At 35.9% G+C, this 25495-nt stretch overlaps 1 protein-coding gene across 6 annotated transcripts in view; it reads right to left on the reverse strand.

Annotated features, from left to right (window-relative positions):
- Window positions 1-25495, reverse strand: part of LRRC7 (leucine rich repeat containing 7) — a 499978-nt gene that overhangs the window by 275511 nt on the left and 198972 nt on the right. For all 6 annotated transcript variants that reach the window (XM_029228809.1, XM_029228810.1, XM_029228806.1 and 3 more), the window contains one exon: window positions 6767-6884. In XM_029228809.1, coding sequence (XP_029084642.1) covers window positions 6767-6884 — 118 coding nt within the window. The remainder of the gene's footprint in view (window positions 1-6766; window positions 6885-25495) is intronic.

Consider the following 25495-nt stretch of genomic DNA (forward strand, 5'->3'; position numbering starts at 1 on the left):
AAACTAATAGTTTTGGAAGAAAATGTAGACAAACATCTTTATGATATTAGCATATGAAAGAATTTCTTAAATAAGCTGTAAAACTACAGCCCAAAAGAGAAGAGTGATAAATTTTAGTATATTAAAATTGGCAACTTCTCTACAACAAATGGCATCCTGAGCAAAGCAAAAAGACAAACCACAAACTGGGAGGTGATATTTGTAACCTATTTAACCAATAAGGGATTAGTGTTCACAGTATGTAAATCTTTCAAATCACTAAGAACCTAACAAACAGTCCAAAATAAAAATGGACCAAAAAGTCAATTTGCAGAGAAAGATACTCTACACTTGCTAATAAAAAGAAACGAAAAAATGCCAACTTCACTGGTGACTGATGAAATATAAATTAAAATATTGAGCCATCCTTATATATCTATCTGACTGGCCAACATTTAAAATATCGAATAACCCCAGGTATTAGCAAGGATATGGAGCAGTGGGAACTTTGGTACTATGCTGGTGCAATCATATTCACATTGATCATTAAGGACAAATTTTAGAAACGTAATGTAGAATGAAAACTTGCAGAATAACATACACAATGTGTTAGCACTTCATTGAAATTTTAAACACACTAACTCAGACGAAGGAAAAAGGGATGGAGGTGAGAATTTACAAGTTTCATTTTAAAAAAGCTAGAGTGTTGGGCTTCCCTGGTGGCGCAGCTGTTGAGAGTCCGCCTGCCGATGCAGGGGACACGGGTTCGTGCCCCGGTCCGGGAGGATTCCACATGCCGCGGAGCGGCTGGGCTGGTGAGCCATGGCCACTGAGTCTGCGCGTCCGGAGCCTGCGCGTCCGGAGCCTGTGCTCCGCAGCGGGAGAGGCCACAGCAGTGAGAGGCCCGCGTATCGCAAAAAAAAAAAAAAAAAAGCTAGAGTGTTATATCTATAATAAATACCATCACTTTAATCTACATGGTGGTCACACTACTGTCTCATATTACTTTCTTCATGCTTAAAGTGTTTACCATTAAAAAATTAAAGCTACATAATTTTCTTTTTGCCTGTGTTGGGTCTTCGTTGCTGCGCATTGGCTTTTTCTAGTTGCAGCAAGCTGGGGCTACTCTTCCTTGCTGTGCGTGGGCTTCTCATTGCAGTGGCTTCTCTTGTGGAGCACGGGTCTAGGTGCGTGGGCTTCAGTAGTTGCAACAGGCGGGCTCAGTAATTGTGGCTCACGGGCTCTAGAGCACAGGCTTAGTAGTTGTGGCGCACGGGCTTAGTTGCTCTGTGGCATGTGGGATCTTCCTGGACCAGGGATTGAACCCATGTCCCCTGCACTGGCAGGCAGATTCTTAACCACTGCACCACAAGGCAAGTCCCTACCTAAATATTTTAATATAACTAAGTGTCAAGTGTTTTCAATACTAAATTGAGCTTTGAATGATAAGTAAGTTTTAACCAGGGGAAAAGAGGTGTGAAAGGTGATTTAGGCAGAGGAAATTATATAAATAGAGTCACAGAGTTATTGCAACAGCATTAAACATTTGAGGCAGCTCTTCAATATCTAGACCATAAAGTTAAAAAGTACAAATTGTCTTTGTGAGATGAGCAGATGGAATGGAAGTGTAGGTGGTCAATTGTGGGAACTTTTAATGCTGTGTTAGGGAGCCTATGCTCTATCCTTGATCAACTGAAGTATCTTAAGAAGGAGAGCCACCTAGTCATATTTACAATTTAGAAAGTGCTGAAGCTACTTTGTGGAGGATAGGTTTGGGAATGGTGGTGGCGATAATGAGAGGGAGAGACCAATTAGAAGGCTATGTTAACCAGTCTGGAAACAGACAAGACACTAAATTAACATGGTAACAATGGGAATGGTAAGAAAGAAACAGACTAGACATACATTTAGGAGGTAAAATTGGTAGAATTTGGTGACTTAATGCATATGGGAGTCAGAAAAAAGAATGGATTTTTGCATTGAATATCTGTGTGGATAATAGTAATATTAACAGGAAACTGGATATAATGGAGGAAAAGCAGATTAGGGTGGATGATGAGCTTCGTTTTAAATACATTATGTTTGGAGGTGTTTATGGAACATATTATAGCTATGTCCAGCCTGCAGTTGGCTATACCAGTCTAAAACTCAAGGGAAAGGTCAAAACTTGACATGAAGTAGTCATTCTCCCAAGAACAAGAATATTAAATATATTTCTATATGGAAGGTTGGAGCTGATTTTAGTGGTTACTCATCACTTATTGCAGCATCATTTCTGTCTTTTCCAGCACTCAGCACATTTTTAACAGATCCCAGTATAAGAGGTGGGGACCCTATACTATGCAGGATTCCTAATGTAATATAATATAAAAATATATATTTTAAAAGAATGCTAAAGTATAATGTTTATTTACCTACCAGACATTTACTGAGCACCTGCCATGTATAGGTATTGTGTTAGTAGCTCCAAATAGAGAAATGAATAAGATAGTTTCTGACTTCAAGGGTTTTACAATCTTGTCAAATACATAGTGATATATAGAAATTAAATTACAGTGCACCTGAAACTAACACAACACTGTAAATCAACTATACTCCAGTAAAAAGTTTAAAAAAAATTAAAAAGAGAACTGTGATATGATCCAGCTATTTCACTTCTGGGTATTTCTCCAAAGAAAACAAAAACACTAATACAAAAAGATATATGCACCCCAATGTTCATTGCAGCATTATTTACAATACCAAAGATATGGAAGCAACTGAAATGTCCATCCACAGATGATTGGATAAAGATGTGTCATACATATACAATGGAGTATTACTCAGCCTTAAAAAACTCTGAAACTGCAACAAAATGAATACATCTAGAGGGTAGTATGCTAAGTGAAATAGAGAAAGACAAACACCGAATGATCTCACGTTTAGAATCTAGAAAACAAAGCAAAATGAAAACAAACTCAGAGATACATAGAAAAAAATGGGTGATTGCCAGAGGGGAGGGCATGGGGACTGGGAGAAATAGGTGAAGGGGAATAAGAGGTAAAAACCTACAGTTATAAAATAAATAAGCCACAAGGTTGTAATATACAGCATAAGGAATATGATCAATAATACTCTAATAACTTTGTATGGGGACAGATTGTTCCTAGACATCTTGGTGATCATTTCTTAATGTATGCAAATGTCAAATCACTATGTAGTACACCTGAACTAACATAATATTGTATCAATTATATTTCAATAATAAAAGTTGTGTCTTTTAAACAGCCAAAACATTTGAAAATATCAATAAAATAAAATTTACCTTTTGAAATATTAAAAAAATAAATTACAAAGTGAGATGGAAGTATAAAGATATACAGAGGAAGAAGCAATTAATTCTCTTTGCATATAGGATGTCAGGAAAGTTTCCCAGAATACATAACATCAGAGATGTCTTTTTAAAGGTGAAGAGGACTCTGGTTGATGAGGGACAACAGGGGGAGAAAGAAATAGTTTGGGCAGAGAAAATAGTATCATTTCTTGTGTCACAGTAACCAGCCTGATGCATTTGAGAATGATAATTTGGCACTACCTGGGGATGAAATGGGTTAGTTGGCAGTGTGATTAGAGAGGTAGTGAAAGCTATTCACAAAAAATTTCTAGATACCTTTCTGCCCACAATAGTTCACTTATCTAAAGGTTTTAATATAAAGTAGTATTTTTAAATTATGGAAGGAGAAATGGTGAATTAGGATAAGTGGAAGAATTAGACATGACAAGTAAAGATTGGAGGCACAGGCACAACCAAGATCAGATTTAACCTCAGCCTCCAATTGAATTAATTTCATAAAGGGTCACTCATCAAATTCCAACACAAGTCAGGCAAATGTTTGCCTAGATTGACTAGCAATTGCATGAGTCCCTGCCTCCAAATAAACATTCATTTTCTGTCCCTAAATCCCAATACTGATTTTATTGTCTCATGTCTTGACTCTTTTCCACTGGGGCTATTCCAACCTTGTCAAACTGTGATGCTGACACTGCATTTACTTTCTGCTATCTGCTCTTTCTTCACTTGACAGATTCCCAAAGGATGTATTATGCTCCTTAAGTAACTGTCTAGGTCTCTGCCACAGAATTCAGTGACAGCTTTTTAGGTATGATTTTGTGAAAGGACTGATGTGTTGAAATTTTTTACTGTTTGTGTCACTTCTAGCAATGGCTGATATGTCATCATGTTCATTAAACCTTTAGTACTATACTAACCTTGCAGAATGATTTGCCATGCTTTGCTTTGTCCTTTTCCACAATATAGCAATCATAAGCATAGCTAAAAGTCTAAAAGTCCCTAAATACTACTTACTAGGACTTCTAATGTTGCTCACAAACTTACTTCTAAGTAGGAGTATAACCTGCAGTTTACATACTGACAACACAAATTTCTTGATGCAAGAGGACCGCTAGGAGGTGATTATAATGCTCATAAAAATGTCATATTTCTTAGGAGTTTTGTGTTTATATTTGGTGATGAATTTTCTTCTGATTCTCTTTAAGAACAAGATAGATTTTTTATTTACATGAACTATCCAGCCAAACCTGCATGAAGGCCAAGGGATGTGTTATATTTGGCCATATGACATTTCTCAGAAATTGTAATTTGAAAATAGAATTTGACGTGTGAATGTATATAAATAGCATTATTTGTTATTAAAGTACAGAACTATCAATTCATAATAATATGTGACCTGTAAATCTATTTTTAAAAGAATAAATGTAGGCCTTTATGTCATCTTTCAATGGGCCTAAATCTAGTTGCTGTTCTCTCTAAATCAGCAAATGGTCCTTTTAGGATTGGCTTCCTGAAAACGCTCTAAGTGGTAAATCAAGTTGGTATAGAAAGTTGTGTGTGTCCCCCATTTGCACTCTATTTGAAAATTTTATTTATTTATTTATTTTTGGCCGCAACACACAGCATGTGGGATCTCAAGTTTCCCGACCAGGGATTGAACCCGTGCCCCCTGAAGTGGAAGCGCAGAGTCTTAAAAATTGGACTGCCAAGGAAGTCCCAGGCACTCTATCTGTTTCCTTCAAATGAAATGCTCTCCTTTATTCAGATGCTACTGTGCTTCATGGAATTCCTCAAGCCATATGCATTACTTGAACTCTGATATTCATTGATTATTTGTAGGTGTTAGTCTTCTTTCCCCAGAGATACTGTAAACTTTTCTACGACTCTCATATACTTGAATTGAAGAAATCACTAGCCATTTAAACTGGTACATTTCAACAAATGTTCAATGTTCCAGAAGGACCATTCATTCGTGAATTCATTCAATAAATTTTGTTGAACTCTTACAATGTGCCACACACTGTTTTAGGCAGCAGAGATGTATCAGTGACCAAGACAACAATAAAAAATTAAAACATCACTGAATTTTAATTTTAGTTAGGGGAATCTAGACAATACATAAACAAGTTAAAAATATAGTATGTCAGTTTCTCATAAAGACTATTAAGAAAATAAAACAGGGAAGGGACATAGGGTATGCTTCTAGTGTATAATAAGATCAGTTATTTTGAAGTGCACAATATTGTATTGTTAACTATGGGCACTATGTTGGGTTGGATGGCAGATCTCTAGAATTTATTCAACCAGCACAAATGAAACTTTATACCCATTGAATAACAACTCTTATTTGTCCTGTCTGGGCTTGGTTATCATTTCTTAGGGTAACTTTACTTAACTGCACTGACTGGATTATGTCCTACTAGTACGCATATCCTTCACCTCCAATGTATCTCCACACTCAATTGTTTATTTAATCATCCATAATTATTTGTTTAATGTCTAACACATGTACTAGAATGTAAGTTTCATGAGGGCAGGGATCTGTTTTGTTGATGCCTGTTCCTTTGGCACCAAGCATATTGCCTGAAGTTACCAAAGCAATACATACATACACACACAAAGTTTAACCGACTAGCTTGATGATGAAGGGGTCATGTTTTATATCCTCATAGTGCCTATACATAACTCTTTTTGACTGATCCTTGCTTTATTGTAATAAAACAGTTAGCCAAGTTTTCATGGAAGGAAATGAGGATTTAATAAACGTATTAGGACACAGGAGACTCCCACAAACATTTAGAAGAACAGATCATCAACATGAATATCAATAAAATCACCAGACATAACAAGTTTGGCCAAAAAATATAACAAATACTACTGAGCACTTATTATTCATCAGGCATTGCTCTAAATGTTTGAGATATATCAGTGACCAAAATAGAGTAAAATCCCTCCTGCCACATAATGGAGTTTGCATTTTGGGGCAGGAGAAGACAGACAAGACCATAAAAAAATCAGTAAATCATATATACTGAGAAGATGGTCAGTGCTACAGGAAAAAATGGAGCAGAGTAAAGGAAACTGAGAATTCAATTCCAAGAAGGGTTAACGGGGAGGCCTCATTGAGCAGGTGATACTTGAGACATGTTGGAAAAAATTGTACCCTGAGAATGAGGAAAATAAGCAGTGTAAAGTCAGTAAAATTGTCTAGAAAAGATTAAATCACATATCTGAATGCAGAGGGAAATAAGGCCTGAGTGAGTCAGGGACATTAGTAAGAGGGGAGAGAAGTTTTCTGTCTTCAATTTATAATTCAGGATTTAGCTTTTCAACAAAAATTAAGTTAGAGTTGCAATAAAATCAAAGAAAAAGTGTATATCATTTGCTAAGAGAAAACATTAAAACATATTTTCAGTTAAAAATTCAAGCTATTTAGAGATGAAATGAGAATCTTACCATTTTTACTGATGTCGAGTTCTTTAAGGTTAACTAAACTAGCAATAGTGGTTGGCAGATTTGAAAGGTCATTGTCAGGAATACTTAGTTTTCTTAGAGCTTGACAGTTGAACAATTGCTGTAAAAAGAAAATAATAATTCATTAGATCTCAATTTGGTTAAATCCATTTATATATAAACTTAGTAACAAAATTCAATTCACCATCTTTACAAATGTGATAGTAAAAGGGCCCAACCCCAAAAGGCTCACTTTCTTCCACACCCGTCTTCTGGATTCTCTTCAGAGTTTTTTCACATTCCATCACCATGTTAGTACCTCCCTACTCTCTGCTATCCACATTCGCCACTCAAGGTATTCTACTTTTCCCCTTCTGTTTAACATTAGTGTTCAATTTGCCACTGAACCAATTGATTTATTTTTTTCTTTGAAATAACTTCTGGAGTAACCCCTTCCTTTTTATTCTCACAGCTACCAGGATTACCTCAATTCTCTTTCTCCACAACCACAAATTACTTCCATTTAATCATGTTGAACAGTTGTTTATCTGACATGCAAGAACTGCAATACAGTTGAATACATGAGCTCACATTTCTTTTGTGTGTCCCCATACTGCTTCATAAATATCTATCAAATGAAACATTTAATCTCTGATACTTGGTGAAAAATAACCACTAGTGGTTGGTTCACTTCTGCCACCAATCCTAAAGTACTAGATGGGGAAGAGTCAGGTGTTAATGCAATGGTTCTCAAATCCAGCATGGTTTTAATCATTGGTGGGTGGAGGTGCTTGGTTAAAATGTGGGTCCTTGAGCTTTACCCAAAGAAGTACTGATATGGTGGGTCTGGGATGAAGATCAAAATCTTCATTTTTAACAAACACTCTAGTGATCTGGTTATTTTTATGTAGGTGTTTCCAGTATCACATTTCTGGAAACAATATGGTTAGATTTTTTAGCTATGTCCATCTCATCTTGACTACTCAAGATTTGAACAGCTGGGTCAGAATTTTTGATTCATTTCTGGAAGAATTATCTTAATGAGATCTTTTCTGTTTGACATTTCTAATTCTGTTTTGCTAAATTTCCACAGATTAAGTCTCTGGTATCCATGACTATGCAATTGGCCCACAGTACATTTAACTGCTGCTTGTTCTTAAATGTAATTCATAATTTATAGGCAAAACAATGTAGTATGTGGTTGTTATTTCTTAACTCATTACCTTTTTAAAAAATAGATTGTGCTGGTTATTACTTAAGATAAAATATGTAGTTTCTTGCTTTTGGCTGACTTGCTTTTGGCTCCTTACAAAGATTATTTGCAATACTTCATGTAGTACTAGGATTTCAATATTCTCCATAGAGATGTTGCTACTTCTTTTTATAAAGTCTAAAGAAAGAGAACTTTGATGGATAGTTTCCACTAACTACTAATTTTCTCTTTAAAAATAGAAAAAAAATATGTCTACACTCATGGCCAAAGTTAATTTAAGTTCTTGTACAGTCTCCATCATTCTGTTAGGACCATTACACTACATGCAATGTGGTTAGTTATAGATGCATAGATTTAAAAAAATCAATTGCCTCTTGGCTGATACTGGTAAGATGTATTAACTACTTTTTAGTCTGATTATTATAACCATTTTATGTAAAATTCAGACAAATTATTTTCAAAACTGTTTTTTGCTTTGTAAATTCAATCCTCATCTCAACTAAATACTCAGTTTATCTCAAGAATTAATAGAGGTCCCTATATTCTTCTTCAACTTTAAATGAAGCCACATCAGGAACAAAAGATTTGGGCACTCCTGAACACCCTATTACATAAAAGAATCCAAGATCCTAAGATCTTGAGAGAGGCTAAGAGCATAGCATTTGGAATCAGATTCATGTAGATTTAATCCCCACTTATCTACTCACTTGCTGTGTAATCTTGGGAAAGTTACCTAATATCTCTGAATTCTATCAATTTCCTCATCTGTAAAATGGGGACAATAACATTGCCTAACTTGAAGGATTGTTGAGAGGATTAAATGAGTTACTATATGTCATCAGTTCTAAGTCTTGCACTTTCTCATGTATTAACATCTTTGCTGTTTGGGATTCATCTTCCAATCAACATTGTTATATCTGTAAGCAGTGTTTTTTTTTCCTTAGTGGTACTACAATAACGGTAATGGTGTTTCTTAAAATCAATGGCCTTGGATTTGATGAAAGGAATTACTTGTAAAAGTGTAAAACTGTGCTTGGCATATAGTAAGAGCTTGATAACTGTTAGCAATTACTAATATTTATATGTTAATACAGAAACAGAAATATACCTATATAATCTATTTCTTACTTTTCTAGATGATGAGGTCACTGAAGACAGGAGTCATGTCTGATTCATCTTGGTGTCAACCTGTTTCACCTTTGTATATATTAAAGTGACTAGCACAGTGTCTTTTACATAGTGTATGTTGCATAAATATCTTTGAAAGTATACTTAGATAAGTAAAGAGAAAATGAAAAGAGTGCTAAGCTCCAGCTGAGTGGTACTTCACTGGTTTGGAAGTTTCAGATAGATAAACAATCTCAGTGGAATCTAAATTTAATAAACAAGCAGTGAATTCTTGAATATGAGTCATGATGTCTATAAAGTGGCAAAGAAATTAAGAAGGCATCTTAATGATTTTTTCAATATTCAATTTTTTTTTTTTTTTGCGGTACACAGGCCTCTCACTGTTGTGGCCTCTCCCTTTGTGGGGCACAGGCTCCAGACGCGCAGGCTCAGCAGCCATGGCTCATGGGCCCAGCCGCTCCGCGGCATGTGGGATCCTCCCGGACCGAGGCGCGAACCCATGTCCCCCGCATCGGCAGGCGGACTCCCAACACTGCGCCACCAGGGAAGCCCAATATTCAAGTTTTGAATGAAAATGATGTAAAGAATGATCATGAAATAGCGGTAATTCTTCAATATAGTATAAAACAGCAACTCTAATAGCTAATGAAAGTAAGACTCTTAATGACTATGCCAAGGTAAATATCAGATATAATGAAAATACACTGGTAGAGTATCTGTCCTAAGTTATGTTGATGATGGTGACAAGGTTGACTCATGAAAGTATTTCTGGAAGAGGTAATAAAAAATGGATCACCTAAGAGCGAGCACAAAGTAGCCAGATGAAGGCTAAAGAGGGATAATGTTGTATTTGTAGCATCTAAACATACTCCAAATTCAAAGACTGTGTAACTCAAACTAGTTTCAAATATTTGCTTGACAGCATGAGGATATTTGGATCATGGAGTGAAATCTCTGCATCCACAACATCTACATGCATTTAAAATATATTTATTGAATACCTATTATATAGTATGGTCTATGTTCAGCACTGAGGGTAAGGATGTGAAAAGATACCCATCAATTTCTATTTTCAGCAGTATGGTGGACTAAATATTCAAAGAAAATCTTTTTAGTACAGTAAAATCATACACACACACACACACACACACACACACTCCTTTAATGCGTAGGTGAGCTATGGCTGTAAAAGTATAGCTATGGCTATACTGGAATTTCTAAAATTCCAGAATAACAAGAAAATGCTAATACACCGAGTTAAGTGGGTCTATATTTAGCTTTTGCTTTGATGGTATCTGTTGGTTTCTGGTGGCTGAAGACTGAGAGTTTTTTGTTGTTGTTGTTGTTTGTGTGTTTGTTTTGCAACTGGAAGGATAGAAGACTGCTTGGGATTTGAACAGAGGTTGGAGATTGGCTTAAAGGCCACTCCATACATAGTTGGGTTCTCCTGAGGGTGATACCATCAGTGAGTGAAGTTAAAAAAACAAACTGGGTCCTGCAAAAGGAGTCAGTGGTGAATGCATGACTTTCTCAGTTTTGTCTCGGAGTGAAGCGAGAAGGAAGAAAGCAAGGAAGGAAGGAAGGAAGGAAGGAAGGGAGAGAGAGAGAGAGAGAGAGAGAGAGAAAGAAAGAAAGAAAGAGAGAGAGAAAGAAAGAAAAGAAAGAAAGAATAAAGGAAAGAGGGAGGGAAGGAGGGAAGAGGAAGAAAGGGAGGGAGAAAGGAAGGAGGGAGGGAAAGAAAGTAGGAAGGAAGGAAGGGAAAAAGAGAGAGTGAGGGAGGGAGTGAGAAAAAAGAAGATAGGGAGAAAGAGAGAGAGAGAACAAATAAAACAAAAACAAAATGTCTAATTGTGGGATTAAAAAGTCAGTGTAAGTCAAAACAGAAAGCAGTATGGTAGTGGCATAAAAATAGATATACAGATCAATGGAGCAGAATTGAGAGCCCAGAAATAAACCCACTCATGTATGGTCAACAAATGTTTGACAAGAGAGCCAGAAAGATGCAATGGGAAAAGGATAGTCTCTTCAATAAATGGTGTTGGGAAAACTGGATAACCATAAGCAGAAAATGAAATTGGACACCTATCTTATACCACTCACAAAAAAATAACTCAAAATGGATTAAAGACTTAAATGTAAGACCTGAAACTGTAGAATTCCTAGAAGAAAACATAGGAAAAAATCTCCTTGACGTTGGTTTTGGCAAAGATTTTTGTGTATGATACCAAAAGCAAAGTCAACAAAAGCAAAAATGAACAAGTAGGACTACATCAAACCAAAAAGTTTGTGCAGAGCAAAAGAAACAATCAGCAAAAATAAAAAGGTAACCTCTGGAATGGGAGAAAATACCTGCAAACCATTTATCTGAAAAGGGGTTAATATCCAAAATACACATGAAACTCATACAACTCAATAGTAAAAAAAAATCTAATTAAAAAAATGGGCAAAATATTTGAATAGACACTTTTCCAAAGAAGACATACAGATAGCCAATAGGTATATGAAAAGATGCTTGTCATCACCAGTCATCAGGGAAATGCAAATCAATATCACAATGAGATAAGAACTCACACCTGCTGTCATCAAAAAGACCAGAAACAACAAGTGTTGGCAAGGGTGTGGAGGAAAGGGAACCTGTGTACATTACTGGTGGGAATGTAATTGGCACAGCCATCATGAAAAACAGCATGGAGGTTCCTCAAAATATTAAAAATAGAACCACCATATGATACAGTAATCCCACTTCTGCATGTATATCCAAAAGAAATAAAAACACTATCTCAAAGATGTATCTGCACCCCCATTTCACTGCAGACAAGACATGGAAACAACCTAAGGGCCCATCAATAGATGAATGGATAAAGATGTGAGATCTATACATACGTATATATATATATGCACTACACTATCCATGAATGGTTGAATTCTCAGGTATGGAACCATGGATCTGGAGAGCCAACTATGGGACTTGAGCATCCACAGATTTTGGTATCCGTGGCAGGTCCTGAAGCCAATCCCTCACAGATACCGAGGGAAGACTATATACAGATTTACAGCTGTCTGGGGGTTTACGCCCCTAACTCCCATGCTGTTCAAGAGTCAACTGTATATACAATGAGATATTATTCATCCATAAAAAACATAAAAATTCTGTCTTTTATCACAAAATGGATGGACCTTGAAGGCATTATGCTAAATGAAATAAATCAGATAAAGACAAATATTTACTGTATGATCTCTTTTATATGTGGAATCTGAAAAAGCTGAACTCATAGAAATAGAGAGTAGGATGGTGATTGTCAGAAGCTGGGGGGTGGGAGAAATGGGAAAATGTTGGTTAAAGGGCGCAAATTCCCAGCTATAAGATAAATAAGATCTTGGGAGCTAATGCACAGCGTAGTGACTATAATTATCAACACTGTATTATATACTTGAAAGTTTTTAAGAAAGTAAATCTTAAATGTTATCAGCACACACACACAAACTGTAATTATGTGAAGGGATTGAGATGTGGTACCCTATTGGTAACTTACTACTTTATTGTGGTAATCATTTTGCAATATATACATGTATCTAATCATCACATTGTACACTTTAAACTTACGTATGTTACATGTCAATAATATCTCAGTAAAGCTGGGGAAAATCAACGTAGAACTAAAATTCTGAACAACAGAGGCCTATGTATCAGAAAAAAGGGAAACAAAAACATTCTTAGATTTTTGCATAGTTTGTGAGGAGGGTAAAGACACTAATTAACTTTAGATTAAAATTAAATATGCATGTTAAAATTTCTAGGGTAACAATTAAAGAAATATAAATAAGGTGTATGATTTCCTAGTGGGTAGAAACAAAATAAATGGAATGAGATAGAGAAGAAAAGATCTTTAATACACATAAATAAATATTTACATATAATAATCTTTAATACATATAAGTAAATACTTCGAAGAAATAAGACAGATAAAAATGAAGAGTAGAATGGGATAAATTAATACAAATATACCAATAGCTGCCATTAATAAATACGGATTAATCTCTCCAATTAAAAAAACGACTATCAGAGTGGACTAAAATTAAACATAATCAAGTTATATCCTATTACCAGTGATACACCCAAAACTTGATGGAAGAATGATAAAACTGGCAAAATTAACCAAAAGAAAGTTAATGCAGCAATACTGATTTAAAGCAAAATGCATTAATAGAGATATAGTCACTTTATGTTAGTAAACACTTCAGCTCACCAGGAATATATAATTCTAAACTTGTATGCACCTAGTATCATAGCTTTAAAATAGTTAAAGAAAAATTTGACATATCTACAAGGAGATATTACAAATATACTATCATAATAGGGTATTTTAACACATATCTCTCAGTAATTAATTTAAAACAGATAAAAATAAAAGAAAAGGTACAGAAGAATTGATGGCCACTAGCTTGTCCTAGTGGACACGTATAGAACATTAAACTCAACTAATATAGAGTACTTTTTTAAAAAGCACATATGAAAACCTTGTGATTAGCCATGTACTAGATAGACATAAAGGAAGGCTCAACAAACTTAAAAGAATTAGTAATAAAAAGACCAAAATCTTGGACCATAATGCAATTGTTATAAATGATTAACCAAAAGATAGCTTTAAAAGCTTCTATATTTGGATATATATAAAGTTAAATTTAATAATCCCGGGTCAGAGAAGAAATCACACTGGAAATTACAAAATATGAGCAAATAATAACAAAATATCAGCAAATAATAACAAAATATTACCTGCCTAAAATGGCAGAATAGAGCTAGAGTAATTGGCAGTAAATTGTAGCCTGAAATGCTTACATTAGGAGAGATAATCAGGTGAAAATGAATGTGTTAAGCATGCAGCTTAAGAAGACAGAAAAAATGTTAACAGAATGTAGAAGGGAAGCAACAATAAAGAAGAGTCCCTTGCAACTCACAGTGGTCTATGAAGTAGGAAAGCTAGAGATTCTGAAACAAGCCCCGGATTGGGAGCTCCTCAAACAGAGGGAACACGTCTTTTCCAGGTCACTGCATGTATCTTATGATAGTTTTTGTCTTTTTAACTTTTTTTACTGTGAAATCTAAATACACAAGAGTGTATATAATATGTATTTTTTAAAATTATGATGATAAAATAAAGAGCCATACTCCTCAATCCAGTTTAAGAAAGCTACTTTATTCTCCTCCCAATCATGTCCCTTTGTCACCTACCTGATCCACCAAAAAACAACCAATTTCTCATTCTCTCACTTTTTACCACAGTTCTAGTAATCCTCAATATAGATACTGTTTACATTTGTCTGTTATTTTTTAAAATATCAAAATTTGATATTTTCAGACTATTATTCCAATCTGTGGTATGTAAAATGGTAATATATTTTATCTATTACTAAAAAAATTGAACACCTTTTTGTGTTTTATTCATTTGAAAGAGTTCATCACATATTCTGAATATGAATTTTTGGACAGTTCTCTCAATATATGGCTCATCATTCCATTCTTTTTATGGTAGTTTTGATAAAAAGACATTTACAATAGTCAAATTTATCTCTCAGTTTGAATGTGTGCAGATGGTCTCCTATTTTTTCCCTACCTAAAAGTTTTAATGCTTTGATTTGACTCATTTGGAATTTATTTTTGAGAATGATGTGAAGCAAAGATCCATTCTTTTCTCTTTACAGATGACCAGTTGTTCCATTTTAAAAATAGGTCATTAATTTGTCCACTGATTTGCAAGACAAGTTCTGTTGGATTTCCACATAAGTACGGGTCAGTCTTTGGACTTTCTATTTCTAGTCCACTGGTCTATTTGTCTATCTCTCATTCCACCTGGGTCACCAGAAATCTAAGACTCTGATTTGTGTTTGTGCCAGAGAAGAATGGGGAAGGAATATAGAGAATTCCTGGAGAAGGAAGAAACAGTCCATCTAGGCTTTGAGAGAGAAGTTCTATGAGCAGAAGGTAGGGTGGGGAAGTAGGGGTAGATTGGGAAGCACAGAGCAGTTCAGGAAGCTGTAAGAGGAGGAAAGGACCAGAGGTATGTTAGGAATGGCAAAAAATTAAAAGTGACTCTAAGCTTTGTGGAGGGGGATAGAAAATGCAGATTTCAGTCAGAAAGTGAAAGGGTTTCAGAGTCAGGGCTTTATCCCACAGGAGGTGTTCAGATGGTGATTTTTAATCATTTTTGAGTCAACCTTACTGATACTCTCTCCAGAAACACACACACACACACACACACACACACACACACATACATTTGCAGCCAATTTCAAGGAGCCTGCAAATCACTGGAAGCCCATGCATGGTTCTGTGGACCAGGTTAAGGACCTCTGTGATAGGTCATGCCATGTGACTTCTAAAAAGGCAAATGTGATCAGGTCCATCTCCTGCTTATACTTTTTCGGTGGCTCTCTCCTCTCTTCAGGACAAAGTCCATGTTTCTTAATATGGCTTTCAATGTCCTTTACCTCTACAGAGTCTTATCTTGTTATTCCCCTGTCTCTTGTCTTTTTCTCATACCTTCCCACCTACCATCCTGCATGACCACATATCCAGACACACTGAGCAGCTGTCAGTTTCTGTATCCACCATGCTCTGCTTTGCCTTTGTAAATGCCAGGTCTCCAGCTGAAGCTTTTTTCCACCTTGCCCTATCTCACCTCCCTTCTACCGTCTTTTCCAAGCTCAGGCCCTCTCACCTTTCTGGTCACAGCTTAAGACTGGTTTACATGCTCCATTTGTGTACTTTCATAACATTCTGTATTTATCTCTACTGAAGCCTGGATGCCCCTGTTTTGGGATTACTAGACCGTAAGCTTCTTTAGTTTCTGCAGCATCTGCTGTGTATAATGTAACGCCTGACACGTTGTACTTTCTCAGTATATAGTTTTTCTTTCATGAAAATTCTTAGGCAGGGGAGTGGCAAATAATAAGATAGTGCCATTTCTTAAGTGCCTATTATATAGGTGCAAGGCACTAACCTAGGTTTTATAGTATATGATCTACTTCTTGTGACAACGTTGTAAGGAAGATATTATTATTTCTACTTTGCAGATGAGAAAACTCGGGAGGTTAACTTTTACAAGGTCATATATGTAGGAAGTGCCAGAGCCAGCATTCAAATTCAGTTTTGTCTGGTACAAAGCCATTTCTACTTCAGTGCATTGTTCCCTCTGTACCATCAGATCTGTGCTTGGGAGAGACAATAGTGATGACTGACAACAGCTGGTGGCTGTCTAGGAGGGGAAAGTGAATGAGATAGGGGGAGTCTTCCGCCCATAATAATGGTCCTACGGGGGTTAGAGGAGAAGACTCAGATTCAGTGACTATCTTTTGACAGCAAAAATCTAAATTAGAGTAAATCTGAGTATATGTTATAGCACTTTGCTAACCCTGAAGTGCTACATAAATGCAAAGTATTATAATTTGGATTAGCATTTTATTATCACCTTTACACTCAGGCTTGGAAAATTAAGGACACAATGACGACATCATGAATGTGAATGACTGGATCTCAAAACATAGTTCCTTAGAAAAAATAAGATAGGGTGTTTATTTTTTCCACTACAAATTTAAAAAGCATTAGTTGCTTGTGAATTGTAAAGAGACAAACCCTTTTCCTGAGAAGTTTCATGTAAGATTATAAATATTCAATGAGACTGTTATTGATGCCCTATGTTGGCACAAGTGGATTCCACCAGGGAAAAGAACTAATTGTCTAATGAGTTAGCATTACTGAATGGCTGGTTTCTTAGAAGTTCTTCCTTTGAATTCCTTTAAAATTATTCAGGCTACAGTGTTTCCAAATTCATTTGAAAGCTATTTCAAAGAAATTATTTTGTACACATTACAATAAAATGTTTAAAAATTCTTTAGTTTAATACAAATGTTAATAATTATATTTAGTTAGAAAAGAGCCAACTCAAAAATAATAGAATAAAAATAGTTTTAATGTATGCACTTGGTGAAATTGTAGGCTTCTAAATATGACATTCATTCACTTCTTTCTTTACTTCCTCCCTCTTTCCTTCCTTCCTCCCTTCCCTCTCTCCTTCCTTTTCTTCCTTTCTTCTTCCTTTCTTTCCTGCCCATTTCCCTTCCTTCCTGACTGCTTATATTCAGTGAGCACTTCTTGAACATCTACTTAGTGACAGACACAGCACCAGGACCCAAAGAAGAATAACAAAGTATCCCCTTCCTCAAGAATACAGTCACCTAGCGGTTATAAATATACACAAAAAATAAGATGCAATGTAGTAAATACTAGGTAAATACTACAACAGAGAGAGGGCTTTGCAAAGTGCATATTATTCCAAAAGAAACATTCCTAGACTTTGCCCTTAACCTAGAGAATTTGGATGCTTGGATTTGTGTGCCTTTTCAACGATTCTACACTGCTCTCTCACGTTATCATCCACCTTGTAGAGGTTCATAAGCAGGAAAGGGACTGACTCAGATTTTTGTTTTTGAGAAACTGGCACCTGTGACCAGAAGGAGGCAGAAGAACAATGAGAAAACATCTAGGTGAAAAATAATGAGAATATTAGTTAAGGCACTGTCAGGAAGAGTGAGGCACTCTGGGAGGAGAAATCATTAAGACTTGGTGCCAGTATGGAGCTGGACAAATGCTGGTAGCATCAAATAAGATTGAGGCTGTAGGGGAAGGGAACACTTATAATCCCTTCTAGTGCATTTTAGCAATATTGGATGTATTGCAGAGACAAGATCTTTTCTTCCCTGGAGAAAGATGGCAACTACAATAAATACTCAGGCATTTTATCCTAGAAAACAACAAATATTATTGTCGCTGTTTTAAAAATACAGATCTTTTCAGCAACAATTTGCCCATTGGTGGTGTTGAATCATTTCTCGCTTTGGAACAGCAAGTTTATTTTATCATTTTTCAGTGTCTTAGAAAGAAGGGAATATATCTGTTTTATTGGAATAAGAGCTATCTGTTTGAATATATAAGACATAGCACCTTGCCTTACCCATTCTGCTTGATAACAATTTTCATTTAAAATTTTTTAAATGAATATATTTTTTAATTTACATATTAATGATTACTTCACTTGATGATACAAGCTTATAAAACCAGGAAAGAAATAGGAAGAGTGAAAAGCTGGATATAAAAGCTCTATAAATGTTCTTAATTTTGACGTAGCTTAATGGCTGCTAAGAGTTTGGGGTAAAATCTTGTTATCTCTATAGTACTTAAGACAAGTGATGTGTGTCCTTTGGGATTTTCTTTTGTTGCTTTTTTAATAACTACTAGTTGGTAAAAAAAATTTTGGTTAATTAACATTTATAAAAGTATTGGCTTTGTCTTTAGAGAGTAATCAATATGGTGTGTGAACAACTGGGTTGAATGGCATTAATTTAGACCTTCATATTAGTATAAGCTGATATATATGTATATATACATATATAGATATTAGTGTAAGCTGGTATATATATATATTTAAAAGTTTTTAATGTCTATGCCCTAATCAGTTCTAGGTACTAAAAACCTAACCTGTGCTGACTAGCTCTGCCTAGGTCAGTAAGCCAAAGAGAAGATGGCTAATGGTATAGCTGCAGTCTCTTTTTCACTTATAGTCATAATGAAAAGGTTATAAACTTTGGAAGCAAACAGACCTAGATTTGAATTCTGATTTCATGGTTAACAGGTGACATGCTATTGAGCAAGTTCCATACATTTTCTCCAAGGCTCAATTTATCATTTAAAAAGCCCAACTAGACTGTGCCCTAATCTTATCTTTAAAAATGCGTTTCTGCCAAGCCGACTTCCTTGACCCTCCAGCATAACAAGATGAGCTGTCTCTCTACTGTGGTTGTGTATAATCTTGTGGACATATTTCTACAATCCACTTTTGCAAAATCAAATTCTTTATGCAACAAATATTCAGTGAGATCTAATTTTGAACCAAACATTGTGTTTCCTGTCGAAACAAAGATTAAATAGACATAGTCCCATATTTTAGTGTCTTTCTCCTTCGATCTTATTTCCCCAGAGTAGAGTAGGTATTCAGCAAATATATATTGAATGAATAACTACAACAGGTTTGGTGAGTGTAATTGTAGAATTGTACACATGGTAATACGTAGGCAGAGAGGAGAGTTAAATAACCATGCCAGCGAGTGAAGCATGAAGATTGTAGGAGAAGGTGACAACTGAGATGAACCTTGAAGTAGCATGTGAGGCAGAGAAAACAGGATGAGCTTAGCGGCAAGAAAGAGCTTTGTGTTTCAGGAACACTTCCTGTGAGAGCAAGAGTAAGAGATTGGAGAGGCAAGTTGTAGCTGGACCATGGGAGGCCTCCTATTAGCATTACATGCTCAGTTGTGTGATTTTTTTTCCTGCAAGTTAGAGAGGTGACAGGGAATGGGCTTAACCTTGGGGGTAGCCTGGTCATATTTACATTTGGATCTAACACTGTTGGCTGTGTGAAGAATAAATTGGGGTAAAGAAAATCAGGTTTAAGACACATCATCAATAAGGAGACTGTTTCATTAGTCTGTTGAGAGATGATGAGGGCCTGACAAAGCCTCTGTTCATAGGGTGGAGAGAGCAGATTTAGGAAATATTTAGGTGGCAAAGGTGATAGGACTTGGCCACTGATGTGATGTGGAAGGTGAGTAAGTAGGAAGAGTAAAAAATGACAGGGTCCTGGCACTGGGACTGAATGGATAGTCACCAACTGAAACAGAGAATATAGGACAGGAGACAGGTTTCTAGGGGGAAATCAGAAGTGCTGAATGTGAATATTCAAGTAGGCCCAGAACACACATTTAATCTGAGGACTGAGGGGTAGGGCTGAGCTGCCCCAAGAGATTTGTGAGTCTTCAGTACAGTGGCTGAAAACGTGAGGATGGATGAGTGCGATAATCTAAAGAAAACAAGAAGCTCCTTCCTCCTCTCCCTTGAAGTTGTTATTGTAAAAGTCACAAATGAAACTTCATTGCCCCGTTTAATGGATTATCTAGTTTTTGCCTTACTTGGCCTCCCTATTCCATTTGACCATGTCATCACTCCTTCCTTAGAAGCCTTCACTCACTCAGTTCCGTGACTATGCTTCTAAACAGAGTTCCCACTTCTGTCTGCCAGCACCTCCCCACGTCCAGCCTTGCTGGCCTTGGTTCTGCTCCAGTTCTCGGGAGGCAGTTTCCCTGCAGGCTGATGGCAGCATTTCACGGGCAGTGAAGAAGCAGCCACCATGAATGTTAATGAGTAAATTCACGTGGTGAACATATATGCAAGCGTTTATGCAGTCAGTTCTTAATTATTTAGAACAAAGAAAGAGAAACTTTATTCCTATTAAAGGCCACTGCCACACAGAAAAGAGATAACTGAGAGCCATGGGACTTAAATTCAACACAATTAACCTTTTTTGCCACCTTTAAAAAAAAAAAAAAGAGAGAACAAACGTTTATCATCCACTTTAAATTTAAAGAAAACAGAAAACTCTCTAGGTAGTCAAGTAGCATGCACACATGCCAAAATGAAAAATCAACAGCAAGGCTACACTGTTATCAGGAAATCAAGAAGCAGCAAAAAGGTTCTAAAGAGAGAGAGAGACTATTGTCATTTTCTGGAATCTCTGGTCAAGATTCAACTCATGTATTGCTGTTTTGGGTTCATTACAGAAACAGCAAACCATCTCTTTGTATAGAAATGATAAAATCTCTAGGATTTTGTTAAAATTAATTTTCACATAAATTTTGAAAGAAAAGATATCTGCAAAAGATTTTCTCTCTTTTTATATCACTATTAATTTAGAAAAGAAAATAACTTCCTTTTTGCAAAGTGATACTATCATTTCTCATTTTATAGAAGAAAGTCAAGTTTTTGGTTTTCTTTATGGTATTACAGCTCATAAAAATCACCAACATTTGTTGAAGATTTTATGCTTTGCCAGGCCCCATACTCACTTCACATACGTTATGTTATTTAATCTATAACAATGAAGAAAAATTACCACAAGGTCAGTAGTTAACAAAAATAAGATGTAGGTAAAACAGTCCGACAAGGTAGATGGTATCTCCCAGATGGGGGAGAAACTGAGATTGAAAACCTTCCCCAAACTCAAATTCAAATTTAAATCTGCCTGATTCTAAACCTCTACAACTTTCCACTACACCAGACATTTCACTGCTAATTGCTCTTTATCTCAGCAACTAGAGTTCTAGTGAAAATTTGGAGCCCACCTTTGAAGTTAAATATACCATCCAGCAGGCAAAAACTGTGAGCTTACATTATTCATATCCTTGGCTTCTCTTCTTTTCCATCAGCACTCAGCACCTGACTGTTCACTATCTATGGAGTCTAGTCAAGGGCCTCTTCACCATCTACATCAGCACCTCTAACAACAGAATACAACCAAAACAATTTTTTGTCTTCATAATTCAGATGAATTTTGTGTTTGATTCCATAACATATTCACTTTTCTCTCTTAGAAATCTTTTACTTCATTGTCAACCTAGAAAAATGTACTACATGTATGCTATAGTAGATGCTAACATATCTGTACTAATTTTTGGAAGCAAATGTTCACATGTTGATTTTTGCATATTACTACAGGTCAGTTTTATGTTAGGCCAACTTCATTGTAATCACACTGACATAATCCCATGTTTCTATATCAAGTTGAGAATAGCCTGACTTCCCAGGAGTCCCTGGTCAAGAATTGGATCATGAAATTATTCTAAGCCTCATAAACACTCTAGAGAAATTATTTCTCTAGAAATTTAGAGGATCAATATATAGAAAACCAAGCAAATAAAAATGAAGCAAATTTAGGAAAAAAAAATACACTAGAGAAATAATCCTCCATCAATTTCCTAAAGGCTGATTTCATTCTGGGAGTCCAAATTGCTGCATTAGTAGAATGCTCTCTCTGATTTAGAACCACTTCATATACTAAGGACGTAGCTGGGAAATGAATAATACTAAAACCTGTATTAATCAGTTAACTATTATAAGAACAATTGAAAAGAATAGATAGCAGATACTGACCCTCCTTTATAAATTTACATTTTCATTTTTTATGTCATTTAATTTGCTCAAATTATACCTTATAATTTACTTGAGCATCAGACTTTCACATTTACCAATGTGTCTTATGGATCATTTTCAAAAGAAAGTACCATAACATGGTCAGATTTGGTCAATGCTACCAAAAGGTTAACCCCTGGTGCTTCTTCTATTCCAGCTCAATTCTCTTATTTTTCTTTTTATTATTTTGAAATTAATTTTTATTTTTATAAAAGCATTATATCAATTCATTGCATCTTATCGTTTGCATCTTATCATTCCTCCTCTAAAGGTAGTTGCTTTAAACTGTTTAAGATACTATTTCTTGTATTTTCGTCTATATTTCTAGAGAACACAATGTGTTTTTACTTCTTGTTTATCAATTGCAGACATTGCCTATTTATTTCATATATTGCAGTTGAAAAGTCATATCACTTTGCACCACCACAACCACCATCACTCTCTTTTTCTTCATCTTCTCAGTATACTTACATCTGAATTTTTGGTTAAATCGGTAATGTTTGTTTGCACATTGTGTTTGTTTTTTACTCATAAAATTTTTTTTTCCCCTGAAGTTTCTTCACTTTTTATTTGCTTGGTTTTCTATGCATATATCTTTAATTGTTTCCAAATGCTCCAGCAGCTCTGTCAAATGCCCAACAGTAATATTTCAAAAAGCTAAAGCACATCAGATTTTGCTAGGCCCACATTTTATTCTGGAGGACTTTACTCCTGCACCCAGTATAGCCAGCTCCAGTATGGGCAGATAGCTCTGTCACTGTGATGCACACATGGCTTCCACAGATACTCATTTGCTACTCCACTGAATTGGGCTCTGGTTTCCTGGATCTCATACCTTCCTTCTTTTGGTTCACTTTCACATCCTCTAGTAGAAAACTGGGAGTCACCTGTGACTCATTTTTCTCCTTACCCAGAAATCAAGATATCAAACAGATGACCAAGCCCAGTAAATTCTGCCTCCCCAAATCCTCTCCAATATGTGTCCATTGTGTAATCTTTAGGGTCACTACCCTGGGCCAGGCCACCATCACCTCTCAGATTCCTATAAGCTCTGCCTAACTGGTCTCCTTGCCTCTGGGCTTAACCTTTTATGTCTATTCTTAGTGCAGCTAGAACTATCTTTCTAAAATACATATCTGACCTTGCTGCTACCCAGGTAAAACTTTAAATGAATTTCCACAAATTTCGGTATAAAATTCAAACTCTATATCTTAGCATGGAAGGCCTTTACAATTTCTCCAGCCTCATTTCTCCCATTGTCTCTTTTGCACTACATTTTAAGCAATACTTAACCTACAGTATCTTACTTATCTGTGTCTTAGTTGCAATGATATTCCTCAGGGGGAACTCCACTGAATGTTTCCAAAACACCCATTGTTTCCCACCCATCATAGTAGACAGCACGCAACATACTTGATGCAATTACTTGTTCAATATCTGTTTTTCTTGCTAAAGAGTACCTAAATCCATTCAGTCATTATTTTCCCAGTGATTAGCAAGTATCTGGCACAGAGTAAGTATTTTTTCATGAAGAAATTAATGAATATACATACTCGGTTGCAAACTCAATTTCCTATAGGACCTAGATGGGTAACTTCATTGTTGGGGGCAGCCTGAGTGGGATCTGTGGCAAACTAGATCTGCTCCATCAAAAGAGCCTATTGATATGAGACACTAAGTCCCACCTAACTGCTACCAACTGAGCATATGGACACTATCAGATCTTCCTTTTTTTTTTTTTAAATAGAGGCCAGGAATCTGGACTTTTTTTGTAAAAGTTGGTATTTTACAAGTTGGCTACAGCTCATTTTCAAAAATAGGTCAAACAAAACATGGCTGCTTGTTTCTGATCTCTGGTTGAAAGATAGGTTTGTATTGCCAGCCTTGCTCCGATGAGGCTCAGTTTGAGATCTCTCAGCATCTTTTGGGGTCTTTGTGAGAATGCATGGCTGATAGCTCACATTTTGCATCTAAAGCAGAATTTGTCATGTTTTTGTACACAATAGCCCCTTCCAATATATTTTTAATAATATCATTTTTAATATCATTTTAATTGTATCAGTTCTCTAACTTGAAAATTATATCATCCTTGATTCCTCCTTCTTGTTTATCCTCCAGTCTAGACAAATGCTAAATTCTAGAAGGAAGGTCTTCTTTCAGATTAGTCAAATGGAAAGGACATGGGATTTGGAGTAACATTCTATTGCTAGTCCATAGTTTCTATTCTATGGACTTTGCCATTTTCTAGTTGTATAACATTTGGTAAATTCTTTTAAACTCATTGTGCTTCAGAGTCCTTGGACTTAAAATTAGGATAATGAAACTTATTTGTCAGAGTTGCTCTAAGGACAAAAGAGCTACTTCATATGAAGTGCCTAGCACAGAGTAGATGCTCAATAAATGTTGAATTTCCTGTCTTCTGCTCTTTTCTTACCTCTTCCATCTGTCTTCTTTTCCTTTTCTACTGCTAATACACTGGTCCAAGCATGTGAGCTAATATGAGTTTAGAGGAACTTGGCTTTTGCATCTGTTTCTCAACTACCTGTCACTTCAAGGAAAAACTTCACAAAATATAGGTAATTTATATACTCCGGAACCTTAATTCCTTTGTAAATTATATTCCTCTGTAACCCTAAGCTTCACATACCTCATTTTCCTATGCTCTCAGCTCACAGTAGGATTGCCACTTGTCATCTTCTTGGTTCACTGATTCCAGTATTTCTTTAACATATTGAAACCACTATCATTTGAATTAAATTTCAATATCCATCATGTCCCTTAAGTCCTACCAACCATCATCATCTGTACCCATATTTTCTTTCTTCTCTCTTATTAAAATGGATGAAATGTGCCTGTTCCTCTCAAAGGCAACCCCTTCATGCATTCTGTGTATCCTGTGTCCTTTTGCCTTCAGGACTTTGCTCATATAATTATCCCATCAATTTCCTTCATTTAGTTTCTCCCCCCTTTCTTCTAATTTATTCTTATTAGTGTACAAATGTGCTTTAATGTCATTGATCTTAAAAAAAAAATAAACAAAGCTTATTTTGACCTCAAACTTGTCTCTAGCTTCTCTCATTTCTCTGCTTTCTCTCAGCAAAACCTCTTAAGAGAGATGTATATATCATATATATATATATATATCCACCATTGTCTCTTCAACCCACTTCATTGGGTTTCCACCCAACTAATCCTATCAAGGTCACCAATTACTTCTATACTAGCAAGTACAATGGTACCTCTTCTGATCTAAGTCAATTTCTTCTCTTAAAACATCTCTGTTCTTAGCTTCCATGACAACAGCACATGGGTTCCT

The sequence above is a fragment of the Monodon monoceros genome, unplaced genomic scaffold (assembly GCF_005190385.1).
Source record: "Monodon monoceros isolate NGI ecotype Baffin Bay Population unplaced genomic scaffold, NGI_Narwhal_1 Super_Scaffold_18, whole genome shotgun sequence".
NCBI lineage: Eukaryota > Metazoa > Chordata > Mammalia > Artiodactyla > Monodontidae > Monodon > Monodon monoceros.